At 49.4% G+C, this 24,021-nt stretch overlaps 1 protein-coding gene and 1 pseudogene across 1 annotated transcript; both read right to left on the reverse strand.

Annotated features, from left to right (window-relative positions):
• Window positions 1-6,103: 6,103 nt before the first annotated feature.
• On the reverse strand, window positions 6,104-10,182 carry LOC100610671 (interleukin-9 receptor-like; annotated as a pseudogene).
• A 234-nt stretch (window positions 10,183-10,416) lies between these two features.
• On the reverse strand, window positions 10,417-11,995 carry LOC104001142 (interleukin-9 receptor-like). The gene is made up of 4 exons (XM_009457864.3): window positions 11,917-11,995; window positions 11,377-11,479; window positions 11,082-11,260; window positions 10,417-10,535 (listed from the first exon to the last, which is right to left on the reverse strand). The coding sequence occupies exons 1-4, from the start codon at window positions 11,993-11,995 to the stop codon at window positions 10,417-10,419; spliced, it is 480 nt and encodes a 159-aa protein (XP_009456139.1).
• Between the last annotated feature and the right edge of the window lie 12,026 nt (window positions 11,996-24,021).

Raw genomic sequence — 24,021 nt, forward strand, 5'->3', positions numbered from 1 at the left:
AGGAAATCGAGACCATTCTGGCCAACATGGTAAAACCCCATCTCTACTAAAAATACAAAAATTATCTGGGCGTGTTGGCACACGCCTGTAGTCCCAGCTACTCTGGAGGCTGAGGCAGGAGAATCCCTTGAACCCGGGAGGCGGAGGTTGCAGTGAGCAGAGATCGCGCCACTGCACTCCAGCCTGGCGACAGAGCGAGACTCAGTATCAAAAAAGAAAAAGAAAAAAATAAATAAAAAGAAAGAAGGAAAAAAGAAGGAAGAAAGTAAGGGCAAGGAGAAGGGGAAGGGAGAAGGAAGTTAAGAAGAGACTCCAGGCTAGGTGCAGTGGCTCACGCCTGTAATCCCAGTACTGTGGGAGGCTGAGGTGTAAGGATCACTTGAGCCCAGGAGTTCAAGACAAACCTGAGCAACGTAAAGATCCTACTGTCTGTGCCAATTTTTTTTTTTTTTTGAGACGGAGTTTCACTCTTATTGCCCAGGCTGGAGTGCAATGGCGCGATCTTGGCTCACTGCAACCTCCACCTCCAGAGTTCAAACAATTCTCCTGCCTCAGCCTCCCGAGTAGCTGGGATTACAGGCGCACGCCACCATGCATGGCTAATTTTTGTATTTTTAGTAGAGACGGGGTTTTGCCATGTTGACCAGGCTGGTCTCGAACTCCTGACCTCAGGTGATCCCCCCCCCCCCCACCAAGGCCTCCCAAAGTCATTCACACCTGGGATTACAGGCGTGAGCCACTGCGCCCAGCCAAATTTTTTTTTTTAATTAGCTGTGCATGGTGGCTGGTGCCTATACTCCTAACTACTTGGGAGGCTGAGGCCGGAGGATTGCTGGAGCCCAGGAGATCGAGGCTGCAGTGAGCTGTGATCACACCACTGCACTCCAGCCTGGGTGACAGAGCAAGACCTTCTCTCTTAAAACAAAACAAACCGAAAAAAGGCTGGACGTGGTGGCTCATGCCTGTAACCCCACCACTTTGGGAGGCAGAGGTGGGTGGATCACCTGAGGTCAGGAGTTCGAGACCAGCCTGGCCCACATGAGGAAACCCCATCCCTACTAAAAATACAAAAATTAGCCAGATGTGGTGGTGGGCGCCTGTAATTGTAGCTACTCCGGAGGCTGAGGCAGGAGAATTGCTTAAACCCGGGAGGCGGAGGTTGCAGTGAGCCAAGATCGCACCACTGCACTCCAGCCTGGGCGACAGAGCAAGACTCTGTCTCAAAAAAAAAAAAAAAAAGACAAAAAGAAAATGGCCAGTAGACAAAACTCAATTTATTTTCTTTCTTTTCTTTTTACTCTTAAAAAGGGTCTCGCCCTGTCGCCCAGACTGGAGTGCAGTGCAGTGAGCATAATGTGCTACTTTTCCATTTTCCTGCGTTGTTTCCACTACGTTAACAAATAAGCCTTAAAACACCAAGCACTGGCCAGGCGAGATGGCTCATGCCTGTAATCCCAACACTTTGGGAGGCTAAGGCGGGTGGATTTCCTGGGGTCAGGAGTTCGAGACCAGCCTGGCCAACATAGTGAAACCCGTCTCAACTAAAAATAGAAAAAATTAGCTGGGCGTGATGGCGGGTCCCTGTAATTCCAGCTACTCGGGAGGCTGAGGCGGGAGAATCGCTTGAACCCGGGAGGCGGAGGTTGCAGTGAGCCGAGATCGTGCCATTGCACTCCAGCCTGGGAAACCGAAGCGAAACTCCGTCTCAAAAAAAAAAAAAACAAAAAAAACAACAACAAAAACACGAGCACTGATCAGGGGGCGTCTGTTTCCTCGGTCTCAGGCTGTGGCCCCTGCCAGTCCCCAGCCTCCCGACAGACGGCACAACGGCGTCTCCACGTTCCTCCTCCTCTCCGGGGACCAGGGTCTCTCCCCAGAAACAAAATCGCATCGGTAACCGGCATCTTGTCCTGAGCTAGGGGTGAGCCGCCCAAGCCTCCATGAAGGAACGCTCGTACAAAGTGAAGTCCGGGTACAAATGGCCAGACGGGAAATGCGCCGCGCTCGCTCCGCTGCACTCACAGCGGCGGCAGGAAGCCTTTTTCTCACTTTCTCCCCGGCGGCCCCAGGTGTCCCTGAGCGTCTCCCTGTCCTCACAGCGGACGCGGCCCCAGGTGTCCCCGGGTGCCCCAAAGCTCCGGCCCCTCGTGGGTGGGTGCTGAGAGGAAGCTCCGTCCTCACAGTGGACGCCCCAAGACGCCGCCGTGCGGTTCCGACACGGTTCGCGCGCGCAGCCCTCCGGGTTTGGCAGGGCCGGGCGCCCCCTCGCGGCAGCTCTGGAGAATCTCTGAAAATCAGCGTCTGGATTTTTCCAGGCCGAGATTTTGGAAATTTCAACTAAACTGGAGACCACCATCCCGTGCCTTGACGGGAACGCATTGAGATAGTAATCAAAGAAGATGGCCAGTTCACGCCTGTAATCTCAGCACTTTGAGAGGCTGAGGCGGGCGGATCACTTGAGGTCAGGCGTTCGAGACCAGCCTGGCCAACGTGGTGAACCCTCGTCTCTACTAAAAATACAAAAATTACCAGGCATGATGGCGCGTGCCTGTAATCCCAGCTACTCTGGAGGCTGAGGCAGGAGAATCGCTTGAACCCGGGAGGCGGAGGTTGCAGTGAGCTGAGATTGTGCCACTGCACTCCAGCCTGGCGACAGAGCGAGACTCCTCAAAAAATTAAAAAAGAAAGAAAGAAAGAAAAAGAAGATGGCCAGTAGACAAAACTAAATTGATTTTCTTTCTTTTCTTTTTAGAGACAGGGTCTCATTCTGTTACCCAGGCTTGAGGACAGTGGCATAATCACAGTTCCTGGGTTCAGCTTCCAGCTCCCGGGTTCAAGAGATTCTCCAACCTCAGCCTCCCAAAGCACTGGGATTACAGGTGTGAACCGCCGTGCCAAGCCCCACCTGATTTTCTTTTATTGATTTGTTTTAATTATTTTATTTTATTTTTTGCTGGGGAGGGGGTGGGTCTCACTATGTTGCCCAGGCTGGTCTAGAACTCCCAAGCTCAAGTGATCCTCCCAACTCAGCCTCCCAAAGTGCTAGGATTACATGAGTGAGCCACCATGCACTGCCTGACTTTCTATCAGCAATAATATATAGGAATAATTTGAACTTGAAATTTAAAAAAATTTACCATTTATAATAGCACCCCCAAAATTGAATTTATTAAGTATAAATGTAACAAAATACATCCAAATATGCATTCAGAAAACCTTGGATCATGGTTGGGAAGAATAAAAAATATGTAAATAAATGCAGATACTCCTTGTTTAGGAGCAGTACACTCATTACTTTTAGCTTTACCACAAAGCTAAAGTAATGAAGAGAGTGATATTGGTGAAGGAATGGACAAATAGATAAACAGAATAGAATACAGAGCCCAAAAGACCCAAATAAATACAGTCAACTGCTTTTGTCAAAGGGGCAAAAATATTCAGTGGGGAAAGAAAAGTCTGTTCCATAGATGGCGACAGAACAATCGGAAACCATAGGGAAAAAAATGAACGTAGGTACAAACTTCATAGCTCACTCCTAAAAAATAATTCAAGATAGACTGTAGACTTAAATTTTCAAATATAAAATTGTAAAAGTTACTGAAGAAAATCCATATGACTTTGGATTGGTGATGAGTCTTTAGATACAATACCAAAAGCCAGTTCATAAGATAAAAAAATGATAATGTGGACTTTATTAAAATTTAAAATGACTACACTGTGAAATATCCAGTTAAGAGAATCAAAAAACAAGCCACAGACTGAGAGAAAATATTTAAAAAACAAATCTGAAAAAGACTTGTGCGCAAAATATACAAACAAATTCTAACAACAAAAAGAAAAACAACCCAATTAAAAGTTAGACACCTCACCAAAAAAGATATACAGATGACATGCCCAGGTGCAGTGGCTTATGTCTGTAATCTCAGCACTTTGGGAAGTGGAGGCAGGCAATCACTTGAGGCCAGGAATTTGACACCAGCCTGGCCAACGTGACAAAATCCTGTATCTACTAAAAATACAAAAATTAGCTGGGCATGGTGGCTGGCGCCTGTAATCCCAGCTACCTCGGAGGTGGAGGCAGGAGAATCACTTGAACCGGGGAGGCAGAGGTTACAGAGAGCTGAGATCACACCACTGCACTTCAGCCTGGGCGACAGACCAAGACGCCATCTTAAAAAAAAAAAATGGAGTTTTGCTGTCACAAGCCAAGAAACTAACAGAAGCTGAAGAGAGGCCCGAAACGGATACTTCCCTAGTGCCTTCAGAGGGAGCATGGCCCTGCTGAGACAGAGTAGAATGGGACTCGGCCCACCCCCACTAACGTGTTGTTCCATACGTGCCCGCTGACCACCAGACCTTGCAGCACCACCCTCCAGGTGCCATACTCGCTGGCCAGACCTTGCCAACCGTCTGAAATAAACTAAGATAAGCAGCATCTCGCCGTAAGTCTTACTCAAGGGAGTTGACTCCATCACCCTGTTGTGCACGAGGCCAGGAGAATGACCAATCCTTACCCCTGGCCTCATTATAATACTAAAGTCCCCACCCAGGTATGGGCTTTTCAGCTATTTTCTGATCACGCAACGTATGTGTTAGCATGATTCTTTACTGCATCTGAGCAGCCTTCACTCCACCCCATACGTGTAATGACACTCACCTAACTCATAAATTATGCATGTCACCCTCAGGACACCACAACGCACTCCCCTTGGGGAGCCAGCCAAGAATCCTTCCTCCTGGCCAACCTTTAGGGCACAAGACTTAATATGTCTCTTTTCTGCCCAACCTTTAGGGGCATAAGACTTAATAAAGCCTTGTCTGGGAAGCTTGCTTGGCGTTGTATCAACTTCTGTTTCATGGGAGCCTAAGAACCTGTAGTCAGGAACACTGCCAACATCTTTATTTCCAACTTCTGGACTTCGGAACTAAGACAACAAATCTCTATGGTTCTAAGCTACCCATTTTGTGGCACTTTGTTACAGCAGCCCTAGGAAACAAATGCAGGCACGTTCTGCTCCATCTGCCGCTCTCTCCAGACCACAGCTCCTCCCCAAGCCCACCCCATGAGAGGCTGAGGACAGAAGCAGGACCCTTCACAGGCCACCATCACTGCTGGATGGTCACTTCCAGCACTGACTGTCTGGGAGCTCCAGCCTCAGCTCTCAGTTTCCTGGAGCAGATGGGAGGATGAGGACAACGAGGAAGAAGGGCGCTGGCCTCCCAGGAGCTGTCCCTGAGCCTCCACCCTGCTGTCCCTAAAGCTGCCCCTGAGCCTCCACCCTGAGCTCAGCCCAGAGCTGTCCCTGAGCCTCCACCCTGAGCTCAGCCCAGAGCTGTCCCTGAGCCTCCACCCTGCTGTCCCTGAAGCTGCCCCTGAGCCTCCACCCTGAGCTCAGCCCAGAGCTGTCCCTGAGCCTACACCCTGAGCTCAGCCCAGAGCTGTCCCTGAGTCTACACCCTGAGCTCAGCCCAGAGCTGTCCCTGAGCCTCCACCCTGCTGTCCCTGGGGCTGCCCCTGAACTTCCACCCTGCTGTCTCCAGAGCTGTCCCTGAGCCTCCACCCTGCTGTCCCCAAAAGTGTCATTGAGCCTCCACCACGCTGTCCCTAGAGCCCAGAAAGCCCAGGGCTGGCCAAACCTCACCCCTCACTCCTCCTCTGGCCCCTCTTCCCAGCCATCTGCACTTTGGAACAGCCATTAAGCCCCTTTTAATCTCTAGAAAGGTGCCTCAGGAAGGCACAAACAGGTCACACCGGGTGGTCATGGTGCCTTACCTGTGTCCACTGGGCCCTGGCTGGCCCTTTAAGGGGATGAGGGCGGAACAGCTGAGAGACCATAACCTTCTTCTCAGAGAGGTCAGGGATAAAGAAAAGGGACAGCAGAAGGAGAAACCTGTGGGCAGGATGCTGAGGGTAGAGGTTCCTCCCCACAGGCACTGAGCAGAGGGATCCTTCCTCCCTGAAGCTGCCCCTGAGCCTCCATCCAGAGAGGACCTGCGACCACTACTAGGGCCCGTTCTCAGGAGGTTCAGTCCCAGACAAGGGTTCCAGAGACTTAAGTCCATTTTCCCAAAATGGACATGATGCATATGGCAAGTCAGGGACCTAGAACGTCCAGGACCAAGCCTTGCTGAGGACAGAAGGGAGCAACGTGCCCTAGAGGTCCTCATGCAGCCCGGACCTCTGGCAGTGACCAGCCAGCACCCAGGCATCTCCTTGCTGGGTCTCCAAGCCCTGATGGTCACAGAAAAGGCCACAGGCCAGGGCTGGGATGGGCCCAGGGCTCTGTGTGTTTCCTGGGAGGGCTGAGGGGTGGCATCCCCCGTAGCAGCTCGAGGCTCAGTAGTCACTGCTGTTACTGCTGCCCTCTGAGTCTGGGGGAGCTGGCCTGGTGGGGCACATGGGGGCCCAGTCCTCCTGTAGCAGATAGGCAAACGGCTGTGCCCTCCACTCCTTACACCCTGCTGGCAGCACATCCTCTGAGCTCAGGTTGCCCCAGAGGCTGGTCCCAGCGCCCTCCTGCTCCTCCTCCAGGACCACAGATTTCCAAGGACCCACTGGGCCACAAGTGAGCAGTGCAGTGGCCTCCTGGATGCAGGGCTCCAAGGCTCCTCGTGGGGTGCCAGCACAGTCCTGGCTCAGCAGCACACCTGCCCTGTGGGCCCCCATCCAAGTCTGGAACAGAGTGTGGGAGGAGCGAAGGGCTCAGGCAGCATGTTCAGAACTCATCCTGGGAGCAGCTGCCTCCTTTCTGGCAAGCCCAGCCTCCCTCCTCCTCCAGGAAGCCCTTCTGAAGTCCACACCCAGAGGCCAAGGAGTGCCTGTGTCTTGAACATTCTGTCTTTCCTCCATGTGCCAGCTCAGCCTCATCATGGGATGTTGAGTCCCTTCAGGCCTCTCACCACTCCCCCAGCACAGGGCCTGGTGCTCACAGCAGCCTAAACCAAGGTACAGATGGTGATATCTGCTCAGGACAGAGCCAACTCCTGACAGCATGTGCCTCAGGGCCTTTCAGCAGCTACAGAGACTGGGCATTCCCAACACACACACACAGCCACACACACAGACATACACACAAACACACACACACACACGAGTCACTGTCAGGACTGGTGACTTTCAAAGCACTGGGCTACGGCCAGCAGACCTAGATCCTTCTGTGGGGCCACAGGAGGCCCCCACCTCCAAAAGGAAGCTGTTCCCTTGGTGGGACCAGGAGCCTCCATCCCATGCATCACACACACCACACCCTCCGTCACTGCACTGCTCCCTAAACACACAACACACCCTCCGTCACTGCACTGCTCCCTGGAGACAAACCTACGGCACCAGATCCCCACCCGAGGGTCTAAATAACAACTGGCAGGTGCCCTTGTTCTCTAGGGAAGAGCTGGTGCCTATAACAGGATGACAGTCCAGGGGACAGTCACTATCTGTGTCCTGCTCAGCCTTGTACTCAGCTGCCCAGGCTCGTGACGGTCACACCTACCACCTTGGGGAAAAGGGGAGACTCTGCCAAGAGCCAGGTGCCCAGTTTAGGGTTCAAATTGAACATTTGGACAAAAATCTTGAAAACTAGGCTCCTCATTGAGAGAGAAAAGGATTTCTCTGCATAGTAAGTTGGAGCTGCGGTGCGGAGGGGACATCCTTGCCACACAGGGCCCAGGGATGCCCTAAGGCACAGGGAGGGAAGATCCTGGAGAAGAGGGGTCAGCTTGGCCCAGAACCCAGGGAGGGGCCCTCACTGCTTCTTGTCCTTTGCCCAAAGTGAGGAGTCTGAGGGGAACAACCAGGGACCACTCACTGGAGCCCTCCCTCTCCCCCTCCTCCCACCCAGGGGGCATGAACCGCCAGCCCAGCAGGGAGGGGAGGGGCTGATGGAACCCCCAAGTTGTTCACTGGTGCCTGGGCTGTGGGGGCCCAACAGGGCAACAGAGGGGGAAGTGAAGAGCCCACTCCTCAGCTGTGGTGCCAGCATGCGATCCGTAGGGACCAGGGGACCAGGCAGAGCAGGAGCCCAGAGGCAGTGAGAGCCCCAAGGGCAGCGCACACACCACAGACCCTTCCCCACGGCCACAGGACAGACACCTTCGCAGAAGGAGGAGGTGAGGCACATGGTGGGTGCAGACAGCCGCAAACCAGAGGGGACAGAGATAAGTCATGAGAAATTTACATTTTTCCATCAACAGTGAAACTGGAGACATGAGAACAAAAAGAAATCAGCATTGGAGAATAAAGCTAGTTTTTCCCCACTGGAGACACAGCGTATAAATTGAAATACACTGAATATACAAAAAAGGCTCCAAGCACTGACAAGGCTCCCATACTGGCCGCCAACCCTCTTGAAAGCCAACATCTCGGGCAAGCCGGAGCTCTGGGCAACACCTGCCCCCAACGCCCTGCCATGGTCTCTGCACACACCTGGAAGTTCCCATTGTGCACACTGTAGAGGGCTGGAAGAACACTGCTGGAGAGGACACATTCTGGTAGAAGTTTTTCTTCACCCTGAGGCCAGGAGAGGCCAGTCAGAGGCCTATGGGGACGCAGGGGGCCTGAGGTCACCACAGAGGCTGAGCTTCCTTCCATCAGCAGGAGGCCCGCCCATCTCATCCCTGCCACTGCCTCTCTCCCATCTCATCACATCCCAACCCACTCTCAGGGCAGGACCCAACTGGGCCTCCTTGCCTAACGGCCACACAGAACTGATTTATACTGAGGCAGGTGTCCTTTACAGCATGACCTCCAATGGTGGGTTCAGAATGGGAGTTACCAGCCGGGTCCTCAGCCCGCAGACGGAGCCAGCACCTCCAGGAACCTCGTCTTTGACATCAGCAGAAGTTCTGTGGCTGCCACCCCACCCAGTGTCTCCTTGAGCACCAGACTTGCTGCCAAAGATCCACTGACCCTCCCACAAGGATGTCACCTGGGGCTCCAACCCAACAGGTGCAAATAGACCTCGCCAACCTCCCCGCAAGGCTGTGCCCCATTTCCCCACCTCAGGGGTCACCGCTCATATCTCATCCAGCCACACGTCCCCTCTATTTCTCCCCCTAAGACCCTGCAATTCCCTCCACCTTGCTCTATCTCCACTTCTTTCACTGGCTCACGCCAAATCATCTCCCTGTGGGCACCCCGCTGGCCCCCAGCAGGTCCCCCATGTCCCCTTTTCCCAGCAATCCATTCCTCAAAACATAAACTAGGTCGCGTTACAGTTTCACACTTTCCTTTGCTCCAAGGAGAAGCCAAGCACCCTCCCGCTTAGCCCCACCCAACACCCCTCTCCCCACACCCTCTTCCTCACATCTGAGGCCTGACATGGCCCCTGCACCCCCTTTTGTAACCGGACATGTGGTGCATGAGGCATGAAGGTTTATTTAAGGAGGGTCCTTGTCCATCTTGTTCTCTAAGGCATCGGCCAGGGTGAGAACAGGGTCCTGTGCATACCAGATGCCCCAACTGACCTTTCATATAACGTGTGAACAAAAGAACAAACCAAGCTCCTCCAGAGGCAGGAGACTAGAACCTCCGGCTCTTGATCTCGGTGACTCTGGGTCTGGTCAGGACCAAGCTGCCCTTATCTTCAGCCTCTGCTTCAGATCCCCCTTCCCTTCTCTCCCCTGGCAACTTGAGAACCCTCTTCTGGACCAGGGTGGAGACTGGAAAAGCCCACCCCGTCCAGGACCAGACAGTGGAGAGGGGAGGGGAGGAACCAGACAAGGGTGGCCCTAGACGGCCCACCCACCCCATACTACACATGCACACAGACACACATCTGCACACATACACTCACCCACCACACACTACACATGCACACAGTCACACATCTGCACACTCACACATGCACACACTCACCCACCACACACTCACACCTGCACACAGTCACACATGCACACACTCACACATGCACACAGTCACACATCTGCACACATACACTAACATGTACACTCTTGCCCGCTCACACATGTACACACACGCGCACACACACACACACACACACACACATCAGCTACCTACCTGGGCGACAGCTTGAACAGGAGGTAGGTCAGGCTAGTCAGCAGGAGAAAGACAGACACACCAACAAAGGTGTTGCCTGGCCGCCCCCAGGGTGGGATCAGAGGGCCTGTGGGCAGGAAGGGCCAAGGGCTGTGAGCAGCCTCAGTGCACACGTGTGTGCACACATACATACATGCACACTCATGTGCACGCACTCACAGAGACACAGGCACACTCACCCTACTCACACACACACACAAAGCACACACAGGTGCATGTCAGCATGTGTGTGTTCACACACACACCTGGCTCCAGTTCCTCCCCTCCTCATCACTCCAAGTTGACATCTCCTTGTTTAGAGTGGGGAGTCTGCCCTGGACTGCTGCTCCCAGGAGAGAGGACCCCAGGGGAAGCCAGTCAAAGTGTTACCTCTCCTGCCTCTTGAAGCCCAGCTCATAGCTGAGAAGTGTGGTCATCAGCTCCAAGGCAGGACTGATGCTCCAGGTCAGGATGCTCTGCAAGTCAGAGAGCGGGTCCAGCTTCACTGGAACAGAGTGAATCTACCTAAGGCTGAAGCCCCATGGGTCTGGGTGTGTCAGTCAACACACCCAAGGGGTGGGGCATGGTCCAGGCCCTCTCAGACCAGGCACCTCACAGGGAGACTGGTCCAGAAAAGCCCCAGGCGGGACAGGACAGCAATGACTTCCTCTGGCCTCTGCAGCTAGACTAGGTGGTTTCTAAATCTTGTGTTCCCTTTCCTTCACAGTCTGCTGCTGGAAGTCCTTCCCAGCATCTTATTGGAGTCCTTCCTGGTATGACTGAAGTGCATTTCACATGACTCAAGTGCCAGCCCCTGCCCCAAACTAGCAGCCCTGCATCTTTATTTTCTACAAAACCCTGCCCCTGCAGTAACCATTTGTGCCCTCCTCTCCCAGGGGCCAAGCCTGCCCCCAGCCCTGGATCTCACTTGGCAGGGACTGAGAACACTCGCTGGGCCTCAGGGGTCACAGGCTGCAGGGCCCTGACCCCAGCCCCCAAGCAGCCAGGATGTTATTGGCAAGGGGCCCTGCCCCAGGTCTATAGCTGATACCGTGTCTCCAGGGCAGGTACTGCAGCTCCACCAGGCTGACCTGCTCCCTCCCAGACGTGCAGTGGTGGAAAGTGATGATGAAATTGTCAGACGGCAGGAGCACCGCCTTGGGTGGAAGCACGACAGTGCACTCACTGCCCCACAAGATGCACTTATGTGTGCCACCAGGAGCCTGCTTGCTAGAAAGGGCAAGTGTCAGCACCAGGGGGCTGTTACACTGTCGTGGTGTAGCTGCTGCCATCCTGGGGACCTCACCCTCATCCCTGTCCAGGTGGGCATGGCCCTCCACGCTCACCTAATGAAGAGGAGCCTGGGGCTGGAGCCCTGGCCCAGCTCTGGGGCAGACCAGTGGCAATCGATCCTGAGATTGTTGTTGGTGAGGCAGGTGAAGTTTGGCCCTTGGCCCTGGAGACAGTGACAGTTGGGAGCCCACCGTGAGTGCTTCAGGGCAGAGTTCAGTTGGGGGGTTGTGAAGGGATCTGACAGCTGACACCCTAGCAGGGCAGTCACCACTGAATGATCCCAGAATCTGCCCAGGGAAGCACTGGGAGGCCTGGGAAGTGGCGGGCTCTGACCCATGGTACACGGGCAAGTCAGACTTAGAGAGGCGTCAAGAGGGTGAAGGAAGGGAGACTAGGGTTGGTGTGGGGACTGAAGGTAGGAAGGTAAAGGTAGGGAGAATAGAGACTGAGGTCCAGGCTGACCCCTAGAGGACATGCCCCAGCACAGTTTGGGCCAAACCTTTCCCTAGGGTCTCAACATCGGACAAACCAGTCCCCCAAACATGCCCTAGTTCTCCACACACCTCATACAGACACTAGTGCCCAGCCCTCACCTCGTCCATCCCCCGAGACAGAGACTCCCGAGCAGACACAGGTGCAGACGCAGGTGCAGGCCAGGAACCAGGTGCTCATGTCTCACCTCAGAGCCTCACTCTTCAAGGTCCAGCCTGCAAGGGGCTGGGCTGAGGGCCCTGTGCGAGCCATCCCTCTCTGGAGGGGTGCTCCCCATGAATTTCACCCCAGCAGATTGCTCAGCGGGTCTCCATCTGCACTCACACTGTGTCCTGTGAAAGACGCTGGGCACCACTGCCCAGGCTTTACCGATAAGGAACTGAAGCTTAGAAAGGCCACTTGACCCAGCTGCAGACTCATGGCTGCAGGGTGTAAGAGGCACCCTCAAACTTAGATCTTGGACTCTTGCTTAGCTAAGTCTCCACGTCTGCCAAGAAGGTTCCTCTCTAGGACGGGCATCCTCTGCCAGCCCATCCCCTGTCCCTGGGCCCAGGCCTCATCCTGCAGGGGAGTCAGGATTGGGGGAACCACTCACTACCAACAACCACCACAGGTGCATTTTCTACTTTAATTCTCACAACAGCTTTGTAAGGGAGAAGCACTGTCCCCGTTCACAGGCAAGGAGCTGACTCCCAAGGAGGGAAGGAGGGGAAATGACTTGCCCAGGGTCACACAGACAACTTCTATGCATTCTTTTTTTTTTTTTTTTAGACAGAGTCTCCCTCTGTTGCCCAGGCTGGAGTGCAGTAGTGTGATCTTGGTTAACTTCAACCTCCAACTCCTGGGTTCAAGCGATTCTCCTGCCTCAGCCTCCTGAGTAGTTGGGATTACAGGCTCCTGCTGCCACAGCCAGCTAATTTTTTTGTATTTTTAGTAGAGATAGCATTTCACTATGTTGGCCGGGCTGGTCTCGAACTCCTGACCTCAAGTGATCCACCCCCCCTTGGCCTCCCAAAGTGCTGGGATTACAGACATGAGCCACTGCTCCTGGCCTCTATGCATTCTCTCTCCCTTTTGTCTTCTTAAATAAAGACCCATCCCAGGATTTTGCCCCAGGAAGGTGGACAAGAGTGGCAGCAAGGTATCCATGCAACAGATGGCACTCCCTTAACTCTGTTGCACCCCTGTTCCAAGGTGCCTCCAAAGGACAGCACCACCAGAAGGGCAAAGCCCACCATGCTGGAGTGTGAGCCTGAGTCCCAGGATCCCTGGAGGAGCCACAGGTTGGCTGGAGATAAGGCGCTGGGTGTCAGGAAGCTCTTGTGTGTGGGAAAGCTGCTGACGCCCTATCACCCCGTTTGCAGCTCCAGTGATACACCCCTAGCCCGTAGGCAGGAAGCAGGGCCAACCTGGTTACACAAGACTGATTAGTGATGAGGAGAAAAAAACCAGACATGCACCCAGACTACAGCATACACGCAGACTACAGCATGCACGCAGACTACAGCACGCGCACCCTTAAGGAACCCACACACCGTCAACAGGAGCACTACTCTAACCCCACTCCACCCTACTCCTGGCAGCCTATCCAGGTACCCACTGGACAGTCCCCTGTTAAGACCGATGATCAGGAATCCTCACTCTTCCCCAGAATGGAGCGTGCAGCCTGGCCCCAACAGCCGCAGCATGAAACGCCGTGGCAAGTTCTCTGCAGCAGTGTCTGTCCCTTCTTGCAGCAGCTACTGGAAAGGTGGGAATGGGGAAGACAGTCAGCCTGCTCTTGGGATATCTGAGGGCAGGGTTGGAGTCACCACCAGGACCTGGGGGAAGCACAGGCACAACAGCCACAGCTGAGAGCTGACCCAAGCCCCAGGATGGACGACCGCTGCCCTAACAGTGGAGAAACACCCATATCGGTGTAGAATCAGGCCAGGCCAGCCACAGGCTAACCCAGGAGCAGATGGCTTGAAAGCAGGGAGTGGGGTGGTTCCAAGCTCAGCAGGCCTCATTTCTAGACAGGGAGAGGGGATGGTAGGGCAGGACCCACATGTGACACCTGAGAGCTACAAAGGAGGAGGCCAGGACACCCCCTGGGGGAGCACTGGAGTGTTGGGTACAGCAACAAGGCAATATGGCCGTCTGAGGGGAAGGTCTCTGCTTTTCCTCTGCACTGAAAACTAACATCTGTACCTGGTAAGCTGAGCAGGGCAGAGTTACCACCCTCCTGCAGATGAGGAAACTGAGGCTCAGAGACCTGGGACCTGCCCAATACCTGGCTGCTGACACCTCTGTTCTTAGCACATTCCTATCAGCTTCTACACAAGCCAGTGAACTTCCTGAGGGCAGTGCCTGCGAGGCACCACTCAGCACATGCCCCAGCAGAAGGCACCACAGTGCTTTATAAATGGGGTGGAGCTGCAGGCAGAGCTGCCTTCCCCCATCCTTGACCACAGGGCCAGGCAGTCAGGGCACGTGCACACACCCAGACCTGCAGGCTCCCTGCTCGTGGATGTCACTAGGAGGCAGAGGTTGCAATGAACTGAGATGGTGAGATGATGCCACTGCACTCAAGCCTGGGTGATGAGCAGGACCCCTGCCAAAAAACAAAGCCAGCAGGTCTGGGCTAACCTTTAGTTTCTTCTTCTATGAAGTGAGATAATTGGACAAGACATCTTTTACAGGCAGCTCTAAAAGATTACAATGCTGGGATAATTGGGAAAGACCTACACTCTAAGAATCTGCCTTAGAGTGTAAGACCTACACTCTTTCCAGGGACAGCCCTGAGGTAGACAGGCTCTCTAGAAGGTGGACAGGCTCTCTAGAGGGTGGACAGGCTCTCTAGAAGGTAGACAGGCTCTCTAGAAGGTGGACAGGCTCTCTAGAGGGTGGACAGGCTCTCTAGAAGGTAGACAGGCTCTCTAGAGGGTGGACAGGCTCTCTAGAAGGTAAACAGGCTCTCTAGAGGGTGGACAGGCTCTCTAGAAGGTAGACAGGCTCTCTAGAGGGTGGACAGGCTCTCTAGAGGGTGGACAGGCTCTCTAGAAGGTAGACAGGCTCTCTAGAGGGTGGACAGGCTCTCTAGAAGGTAGAGAGGCTCTCTAGAGGGTGGACAGGCTCTCTAGAAGGTAGAGAGGCTCTCTAGAGGGTGGACAGGCTCTCTAGAAGGTAGACAGGCTCTCTAGAGGGTGGACAGGCTCTCTAGAAGGTAGACAGGCTCTCTAGAAGGTGGCCAGAAGGGGCTGTTCTTCCTGGCCAATCAGAACTGATCACTGGTGTTTCTGGATTTGCCTCCCAAGATAAGATAACCCCAGAGCAAAGAACATTATAAAGCTTTAGAGTAAATTATTCTACAACTAGCTCAATTTCTCATTATTCATCACCAACTTGAAACAAAATCCCAACGTTGGGAAAACACACATTCACTCACATACACACACACACACACACACCCCTGCTGGGAGGTGGGTGGCATAGGGTTTTTCTTAAACAACTAAACAGTAGCAGGCCATTTGTGTAGATTGCTGATATATTGAAAATATCATTCATCCAAGCTATGACTGACAAAAAGAATAATACATACCTGAGACATACTTGTACTATGTCCTAGGGCTCTTTACATATTCAGAGCCAGCTAAAAATAATACATGGATGGAAACTGTTGCTTAAGAATCTTTCCCAGTAGTGTTAACATTTTAAGCTACTAGGAAAGGAGAGAGATTTTCCTGTCTAGCAAGAAAATGATTGCGTGGTCTGATTTATACAGAATAAATGCGTCTTCAAATTTAGTCTCTACCTCTTCATGCTGCTCTTTGAAACACTGGATTCACATATGCAACATCATGTGCAAATAAGTGTTTTCTGAAAATCTCATTTTAATTGCTTTTTTAAAAGAGACAAGGTCTATCTTGCCCAGGCCACAGTGTTATTCACAAGCACGATCATGCACTATAACCCCAAACTCCCAGGCTCAAGTAATCTTCCCACCTCAACCTCCCAAGTAACGTAGATAGGACTACAGGCACATGCTCCCAGCCTGCTACTTTCTTATTTAGCAACCTCTTAATCTTAAAATGAGAGCAGAGTATCCCTCATCAACTGCTAGGAAATAAAGATGGTGTGTCATTTCATATTCAAATACAAAGAAGAAATATATTTCTATAAGGTTAATAATTTAAAAAATAACATATCTAGCTAAATAAAATAAATTATTTGCACACAGGTCCAGGATATTAAAACAACTAAAAAGCAGAGAGAATTATTCCAACTTTTTTTAGTGTTGCAAAATGATATTTTCAAAGCAACTTAACTTTTAAAGTTATCTTCAGTTACCAAAACTACTCAATTTTCCAAACTTCCAGATAAAGGTTACTCTTTAAAAGGCTATTTTTCCAGTTAATTCTCAGCACACACATGCTTTCTATTTGCACAATATTCTTAGGCGCTCTTGGCGCACTAACACTGCAATGCCCTTATTCTGTGTGCTCTGAAGTCTTTAGGGGCTGCCCTTGTAGACAAAATATATGCAGATGCAATCTCATCCCTAGTGTTTACCCTCTTTCCTGAACCTTGGCCATGATGTGCTTCCTGTAAGCATTCTCTTTCTAAAGCTTCACAAGTGGGTAATGAATTTCTAATCATCAATGCATGGCCTGTAGTACTTCACAGGAAGTACATAAACAACTACTATCCTCAAATTTTCATCTGCAGCATCATTTACAAAGACCATCGCTGTTTTACAACCTAGTGGTCTCACTCAAAATAAGTTTGCTATGTCTAAGTACTCTAAACAAGTGATTTGGTGTGTAGACATTACATATAAATATCGATCTCCTCACTCCTTTATTCACTTGGACATAAATGTTCTGTTTACTCTTTGTAAGGCATACACAGAGATGAATAAAATACAGACTGTGCCCTTGGTATTATGGACTCAACACAGAAACAGACATATAAACAATTTTAACACATGAATTTGAGTTGTGTTGTGTGCTCTTAAAGAATGCCTTCTGGCTGGGTGCAATGGCTCATGCCTGTAATCCCAGCATTTTGGGAGGCCAAGACGGGTGAATCACTGGAGCTCAGGAGTCTGAGACCAACCTGGCAACATGGTGAAACCCCATTTGTACCAAAAATACAAGGCCAGGCATAGTGGCTTACACCTGTAATCCCAGCGATTTGGGAGGTCGAGGCAGGTGGATCACTGGAGATCAGGAGTTTGAGACCAGCCTGGCCAACATGATGAGACCCTGCCTCTACTAAAAATGCAAAAATTAGCCAGGTGTGGTGGTGCACACTTGTAATCCCAGCTACTCAGGAGGCTGAGGCAGGATAACTGCTTGAACCCGGGAGACAGAGGTTGCAGCAAGCCAAGATTGCACCACTGCACTCCAGTCTGGGCAACAGAGTGAGACTCTGATTCAAAAAAAAAAAAAAATTTAGCCAGGCATTCTTACAGGATCCTTGGGGTGTCACTTTTCTGGCTGGAAACCTTTGTGGCCAATGGTGCCTTTCCTTGAGTTTTGCTGAGGCCCACTGGGCTCATTCTGCTCACTCGGCCTGGCAGGCTGCATTTCGCTCATGCTACCAGCCTGGATCTCATGCCTTCCAAGGGCGAGCCAAGCATGGAGTGGTGAGAGGTGTTATGAGTGAGTGAGCGTGGGTTCTGGCCATTGCACACAGTCAAGTATGCTGCAGTGGGGCAGGCAGCTCCAGGTGCCAGCACGGGTGCTGGCTGTCTATGAGGGTGTGGCTGAACCAAGTGCACTGCCAGCAGCTTCCACAGCTGGAACTAAGGAATGCAGTGGCACCATGAAGCTTGGAGACTTCAGGAACCATAGGGCCCCAAAGAGGGAGTCACAGCCCTGGCGTGGGGAGCTCCCAGGTCCGGGCACCCTGAAGGGCCACAGAATTTCTCTCCTTCTCTTTGCCTGCAATGTGGCAAGCAAGGGGCGTATTTAAGCCCTGTTTGTCTTACAGCTCTTTCAGTCCTGCCATTTGGGAGGTCCTGAGTTCTTGTCCTGTGTCCAGGAAGAATGCGGTATGTGGACAAGTGGAGGGCGTGCAAGGTGAAAAGGAGCTTCATTGAGTGACAGAATAGCTCAGAGGAGGCCCTGGAGTGGACAGTTCCTCTCTGCAGCTGGTTGTCCTAATGCCTGCACAGCTCTAGCTGAGCCAGGAGCTTTTATGGGCCTCAGAGGGGAGGAAGTGTGCACTGATTTGTCCATGTGTGGCCATGGGTGGCCCGGGAAAAGGCACCACAAGTTCCCATTTTGATCCATGGGATTGGCAGCACACTCACCAGCCTTAAGGTCCTCCCTGGCCTGAAGGTGGGGCTTCACTGGGGACCCACCAACTTCCGCCCAGGAACCTGTTTGCCTCCTGCTGCTGTTCATGGCACCCATGCTATAGGTGCCAAGGTGTGCCTGCAGGCCCGCACCAAGCTGCCCTCAGCTCCCCTTGGCTTCCCTCCTATGCTTATCGACACCCAAAGTCTGTAGTGGGCCAAGGCTGGGGGCTGGCGTGTCAGCACTGCCCTGAGTGTGTGCACACCTGGCTGGGCTGTGAGAGTGTCTGCTCTGAGACTGGAGCAGGCACTGACAGCAGGGAGAAGCCAGGTAGTGGGAGCACACACATCCAAGCCTGTGAGGGAAGGGGTGCCTTCCTGGGGGCCCCCAAGGGTGCAGGGATGCCTGGGTCCACAGCCGTGGTTTGGGCAGCTGCAGCTGTGCCTGGGGGGACAAGGCTCTTGTCTGCTCCATGGACTGGGAGGCACAGGTCTGCAGATACGATATCTGGATATGATACCCTTTTAAATTTGTCCTAACTTTTATATGACACTGTTTAAAGTGACCCATATTGCATCATTAATGCCATTAATTAATTCATTGTAGAAAATATATGAACAAGTAACCTATGACTCGCTGACATTTTAATAAATTTCTAATATCCACAGCATTCCTTGGACACTAGGAAGAATAAGAAAAAGAGAGCTTGTTAAAGTAACAGAAGCCAACCTCTCTCACACAGTCAATGATATTTGGACTCCTTGCTTCAATGTTCCTCTTATGCAAAGAAAGAAAAACACAAAGGAATAGAGTTGATGGTGTAGCCATTGTTAGGAAACTTAAAATTGTCAGTTTCAACCTTCACTGAACTTGAAAAATGTACTATTTTTAGTCACATTTCCTATGTCAGTCAAACTGGTTTCACCAGTTTTTCCTCTACTCAGAATCCAGGTAGGCCTAAATCAGAAATGCTTCTTGTTGACACATATAAGAGTCCCCAAACACCCATCCAAATGTTCACCATGAAGTATGAATAATGCCTGAGAAAGCAAAACCAAACAAATTGGTTCCCACTAACAGTAAATTTAAAGTAATTGAGAAACACGGTCAGTTTTGTACACAAAAATTAGGGTAAAATGTTGAATACAACAGGAGATAAAGTTAGAGCATTTTAAATAAACACAAGAAAAAACAAGCCAACTAAAGTAAAAATATATAAAAATGTAGTGAGATTGACCACGTGTTCATAATTGTTAAACTTGGATAAGAGGTACATGAAAATGAATCACTCCCTCTCTTCACCGACTTTTATGTTTGCAATTTTCCATAATTAAAAAATGGAGAAAATAAATCTGAAAAATCCAATTTGTGTTTCTTTAAGGTCTTCTTTAAACAACTAAATATAAAAATAGAAAATGGTTAGAATACATATAAAAACAAGATGCATTATAGCATAAATTTTCTGGGGGAAATTAATACAGAACAGAATATTGAATTAATCTCAGGGGAAAAAAGACCACCAATTAACCATGAAAATGTTGTGACTCTTTATGGATAAGTTCAGTCATTTTTTTTTAGCTTTTAACCGGACAAAAAAAGAAAGAAATGTCATTCTGCAAAATTTGCGTGTTGGTTTAAACACATACACACACAGACACACACATACACACACACACACACACACACACACTTCATTCTCCAAAACAGGAGAGGGGATCCCTAGGAAATTTTAAATAAGTAGTTTTACATAAGTTATTTTCAAAAGTTGGTTTGTCTACAAAGCCAGTTATTTTTTTAAATTGCTGAGTGCTGGGAAACAGTAATTACTTCTAAAAAGAAAATACGGTACTAATTCAAAGAAAAAAATGAAGGTTTTGTTTAAAATGATATTAAACCGAATCCAATTTAAATACCTTAATAAAATTACGTGTAGTAGAAAACTTCTGGAAATGGACTTAAACTAAAAATAATAAATAATAGTGAAATGTTAAAGAACAAACCAGGTCTAAAAATGAGATTTTCTTAGTAAAATCACAATATTAGTGGGGTAGAGGAAACCCTAGTATACATGATCCACTATTTGGTCTAAAATACAATATAGATACTATCTCAGGGAACTTTGTTTTAAAATTGAATCTACTGGGATATAAACTCTGTATTAAGGGATGGCTGCTCAGTGAATGACCTTAAGCTGAATAATGAGTGTAGCTTGTTAAAGAAAAGCAAAATAAAGGGTTTCTGGCTTTAGGAAAATAATAAAGTCATGAGACTACATGTTTATTCTCAGAAGTTCCCTTTTGTATGATAAAAGCACAAATTCCTTCCCTGTCCCCAGGGTTTTCTTTCTACTTTGTTCTTTAGCACCCCAGGACCCTGTCTTTAACCTAACATCCAATTCTAACCAGAATCTTCTACGTCCTGAATTAATCTTGTCAACTTCTTAAAGCTATTTTTGTTTAGACAGAAGATTTACTTAAAAGAAATTTTCTGACTAGGTATTAGTTAGTTTTCACACTGCTATAAAGAACTACCTGAGACTGGGTCATTTATAAAGAAAAGAGGTTTAATTGAGTCACAGCTCTGCATGGCTAGGGAGGCCTCAGGAAACTTACAGTGATGGCATAAGGTGAAAGGGAAGCTAGGCACGTCTTACATGGCAACAGGAGAGAGAGAGGAGGAATTTGCCACACACATTTAAACCATCAGATCTCATGAAAACTGCCTCACTATCATGAGAACAGCATAGGGGAACCACTCCCATGATCCAATCACCTTCCACCAGGTCCCTTCCTTGACACATGGGGATTACAATTCGAGATGAGATTTGGGTGAGGCACAGAGCCAAACTATATCATTCTATCCCTGGCCCCTCCAAAATCTCATGTCTTTCTCACGTTTCACAACACAATCATGCCTCCCCAACAGTCCCCCAAAGCCTTAACTCATTCCAACATTAACTCGAAAGTCCAAGTCCAAAGTCTCACCTGAGACAAGGAAAGTCCCTTCTGCCTATGAACCTGTAAAATCAAAAGCAAGTCAGTTACTTCCAAAATACAATGGGGGTACAGGCATTGAATAAATGCTCCCATTCCAAATGAGAGTAATTGGCTAAAACAAAGGGGCTACAGGTCCCATACAAGTCCAAAACCCAACAGGGCAGTCATTAAATCTTTTCTAATTTTAATTTTTATGTTATTTGAAGTTCTGGGGTACATGTTCAGGATGTATAAGTTCGTTAATAAACATTTTAAAAGACATTCTGACAGGTGAGAGATGATATCTCATTGTGGTTTTAATTTTAATTTCTCTAATGATTAGTAATGCTGAGCATTTTTTCATATAGCTGTTAGCTATTTGCATGTCTTCTTTTAAGAAATGGTTTTATCACTGGAATGCAAGCATGGTATGCCAATATGATATTTGCAACATATGCAAATCAATAAATGTGACATGCCATGTTAACAGAATTTAAAGACAAAAACCATATAATGATCTCATTAGATGCCAAAAAGCATTTGACAAAATTTAATATCCTTTTATGATGAAAAGGATCTTCCATTCTCTAAGCAAAGAGAGAGAGAGATGAAAAAAACGTTTCACCAGATTAGACATAGAAGGCACATACCTCTTTAAGGATACCCCTGAGTGCAATCTTTTTTCTGAAGAAGAACTGTAACTCAACACAATAAAGTTCATTTATGAGAAGCCAACTGCTAACATCATACTTACAGCTTGTCCTGTAAGATCTGGAACAAGACAAGGATTTCTACTGTCTTAGTCTGTTTGTGTTGCTCAACAAAATGCCTGAGGCCAGGTCATTTATAAGGAAAAGAAGCTTATTTGGCTCACATTTCTGCAGGCTGTACAAGCATGGTGCCAAATCTAGGGCAGTCATTAAATCTTAAAGCTCCAAAGTAATATCCTTTGACTCCATGTCCCACATACAGGGCATGCTGATACAAAAGGTGGGCTCTCAAGGCCTTGAGAAAAATCCATTTTCTGGGGAGAAACTCAAGCCAGGTTTAGAAATTTGCATACGATTTGGGCAGCTCTGCCCCTGTGGCTCTGCAGGGCACAGCCCCTGCAGCTGCTTTCATGGGCTGGTGCTGAGTGCCTGTGGCTTTTCCAGGTGCACGGTGCAAGCTGTCAATGGAACTACCATTCTGCAGTCTGGAGAATGGTGACCCTCTTCTCACAGCTCAACTAGGCAGTGCCCCTGTGGGGGCTCTGTGTGGGGGCTCCAACACCACATTTCATTTCTGCATTGCCTTAGTAGAGGTTCTCCATGAGGGCTCCACCCCTGCAGCAGACTTCTGCCTAGGCATTCACTTGTTTCCATACATCCTCTGATATCTAAGCAGACGCTCCTAAAGCGCAGTTCTTGCCTTCTACACACCTGCAGGCCCAAAACCACATGTAAGCCATTAAAGCTTGGGGCTGGCACCCTGTCAAGCTATGGCCCAAGCTGCACCTTGGCCCCTTTTAGCCACAGCTGGAACTGGAGTGGCTGAGATGCAGGGCACCAATTCTCAAGGTTGCACAGAGCAGTGGGGTCCTGGACCCGGCCCACACAACCATTTTTTCTCTTAGGCCTCCAGGCCTGTGATGGAAGGGGCTGCTGTGAACATCTCTGACATGCCCTGGAGACATTTTCCCCATTGTCTCGGTGATTAATATTTGGTTTCTCTTAACTTAGGCAAATTAAGCTGCAGCCAGCTTGAATTTCTCCCCAGAAAATGGGTTTTTCTTTTCTATCACATGGTCAGGCTGCAAATTTTCCAAACTTTTATGCTCTGCTTCTCTTTTAAACATAAGTTACAATTTCAGATCATCTCTGTGTGAATGCATATGACTGTATGCTTTCAGAAAAAGCCAAGTCACATCTTGAATGCTTTGCTGCTTAGAAATTTCTTCTGCCAAACACCCTAAATCATCTCTCTCAAGTTCAAAGTTTCACAGATCTCTAGGAGAGGGGCACAATGCCACCATTGTCTTTGCTAAAGCATAGCAAGTGTGACCTTTAGACCAGTTCCCAATATGTTCCTCATCTTCATCTAAGACCACCTCAGCCTAGATGTTCATTGTCCATATCACTAGCATTTTGGTCAAACCCATTCAACAAGTCTCTAGGAAATTCCAAACCTTCACATCTTCCTGTCTTCTTCTGAGGCCTTCAAACTGATCCAATTATCCAGTTCCAATGTCATGTCCTGTTACCCAATGTCTGCCTGTTACCCAGTTCCAATGTCACTTCCACATTTTCAGGTATCTTTATAGAAATGTCCCACTTCTCTCAATGCCACTTTTCTGTATTCGTTTGTTTCAAACTGCTATTAAGAACTACCTGAGACTGTCACTTAAAAAGAAAAGAGTTTTAATTGACTCACAGTTCTGCATGGCTGGGTAGGCCTCAGGAAATTTACAATTACAGTGGAAGGCAAAGGAGAAGCAAGGTGCATCCTACATGGTGTCATGAGGGGGCAGGGGGATCATACAACCTTTAACCATCAGATTTCGTGAGAAGTCACTCACTATCATGAGAACAGCATGGGGGAAACCACGTCCATGATCCAATCACCGCCCACTAGGTCCCTCCCTTGACATGTGGGGATTACAATTTCAGATGAGATTTGGGTGGGGACAAGAGTCAAACCATATCAGACCAATTTCTTTGAAGATCCCTAATTTAAAAGAAAGAAAAGCATACTTAAGAAGCAACTAAATAATTCAGTGATTCTCACGAATAGGCCTAAAGGAAAACTTATGAGTATGCCTGAGTGTTTATAGATGGTAACATACTTTGCACATTGAGGGTTGATACACATGCATGTATGTATGTACTCTTGATTTTAAGAATTAGTGTTAGTATTGTCTTCTTTCTAAATACCTTTCCTAAGTGATTTTATCCATTCTCTTTATTTA

The sequence above is a fragment of the Pan troglodytes genome, chromosome 8 (genome assembly GCF_028858775.2).
Source record: "Pan troglodytes isolate AG18354 chromosome 8, NHGRI_mPanTro3-v2.0_pri, whole genome shotgun sequence".
In the NCBI taxonomy this organism is placed as follows: domain Eukaryota; kingdom Metazoa; phylum Chordata; class Mammalia; order Primates; family Hominidae; genus Pan; species Pan troglodytes.

Coding starts and splice junctions, on each gene's coding strand:
- LOC104001142 (XM_009457864.3), bottom strand. CDS start 11,995: ATGAGCACCTGGTTCCTGGCCTGCACCTGCGTCTGCACCTGTGTCTGC. Junction 11,480..11,916: donor TGTCTCGGGGGATGGACGAG/GTGAGGGCTGGG, acceptor TCCAGGGCCAAG/GGCCAAACTTCACCTGCCTC. Junction 10,536..11,081: donor GTACCTGCCCTGGAGACACG/GTATCAGCTATA, acceptor ACTCTGTTCCAG/TGAAGCTGGACCCGCTCTCT.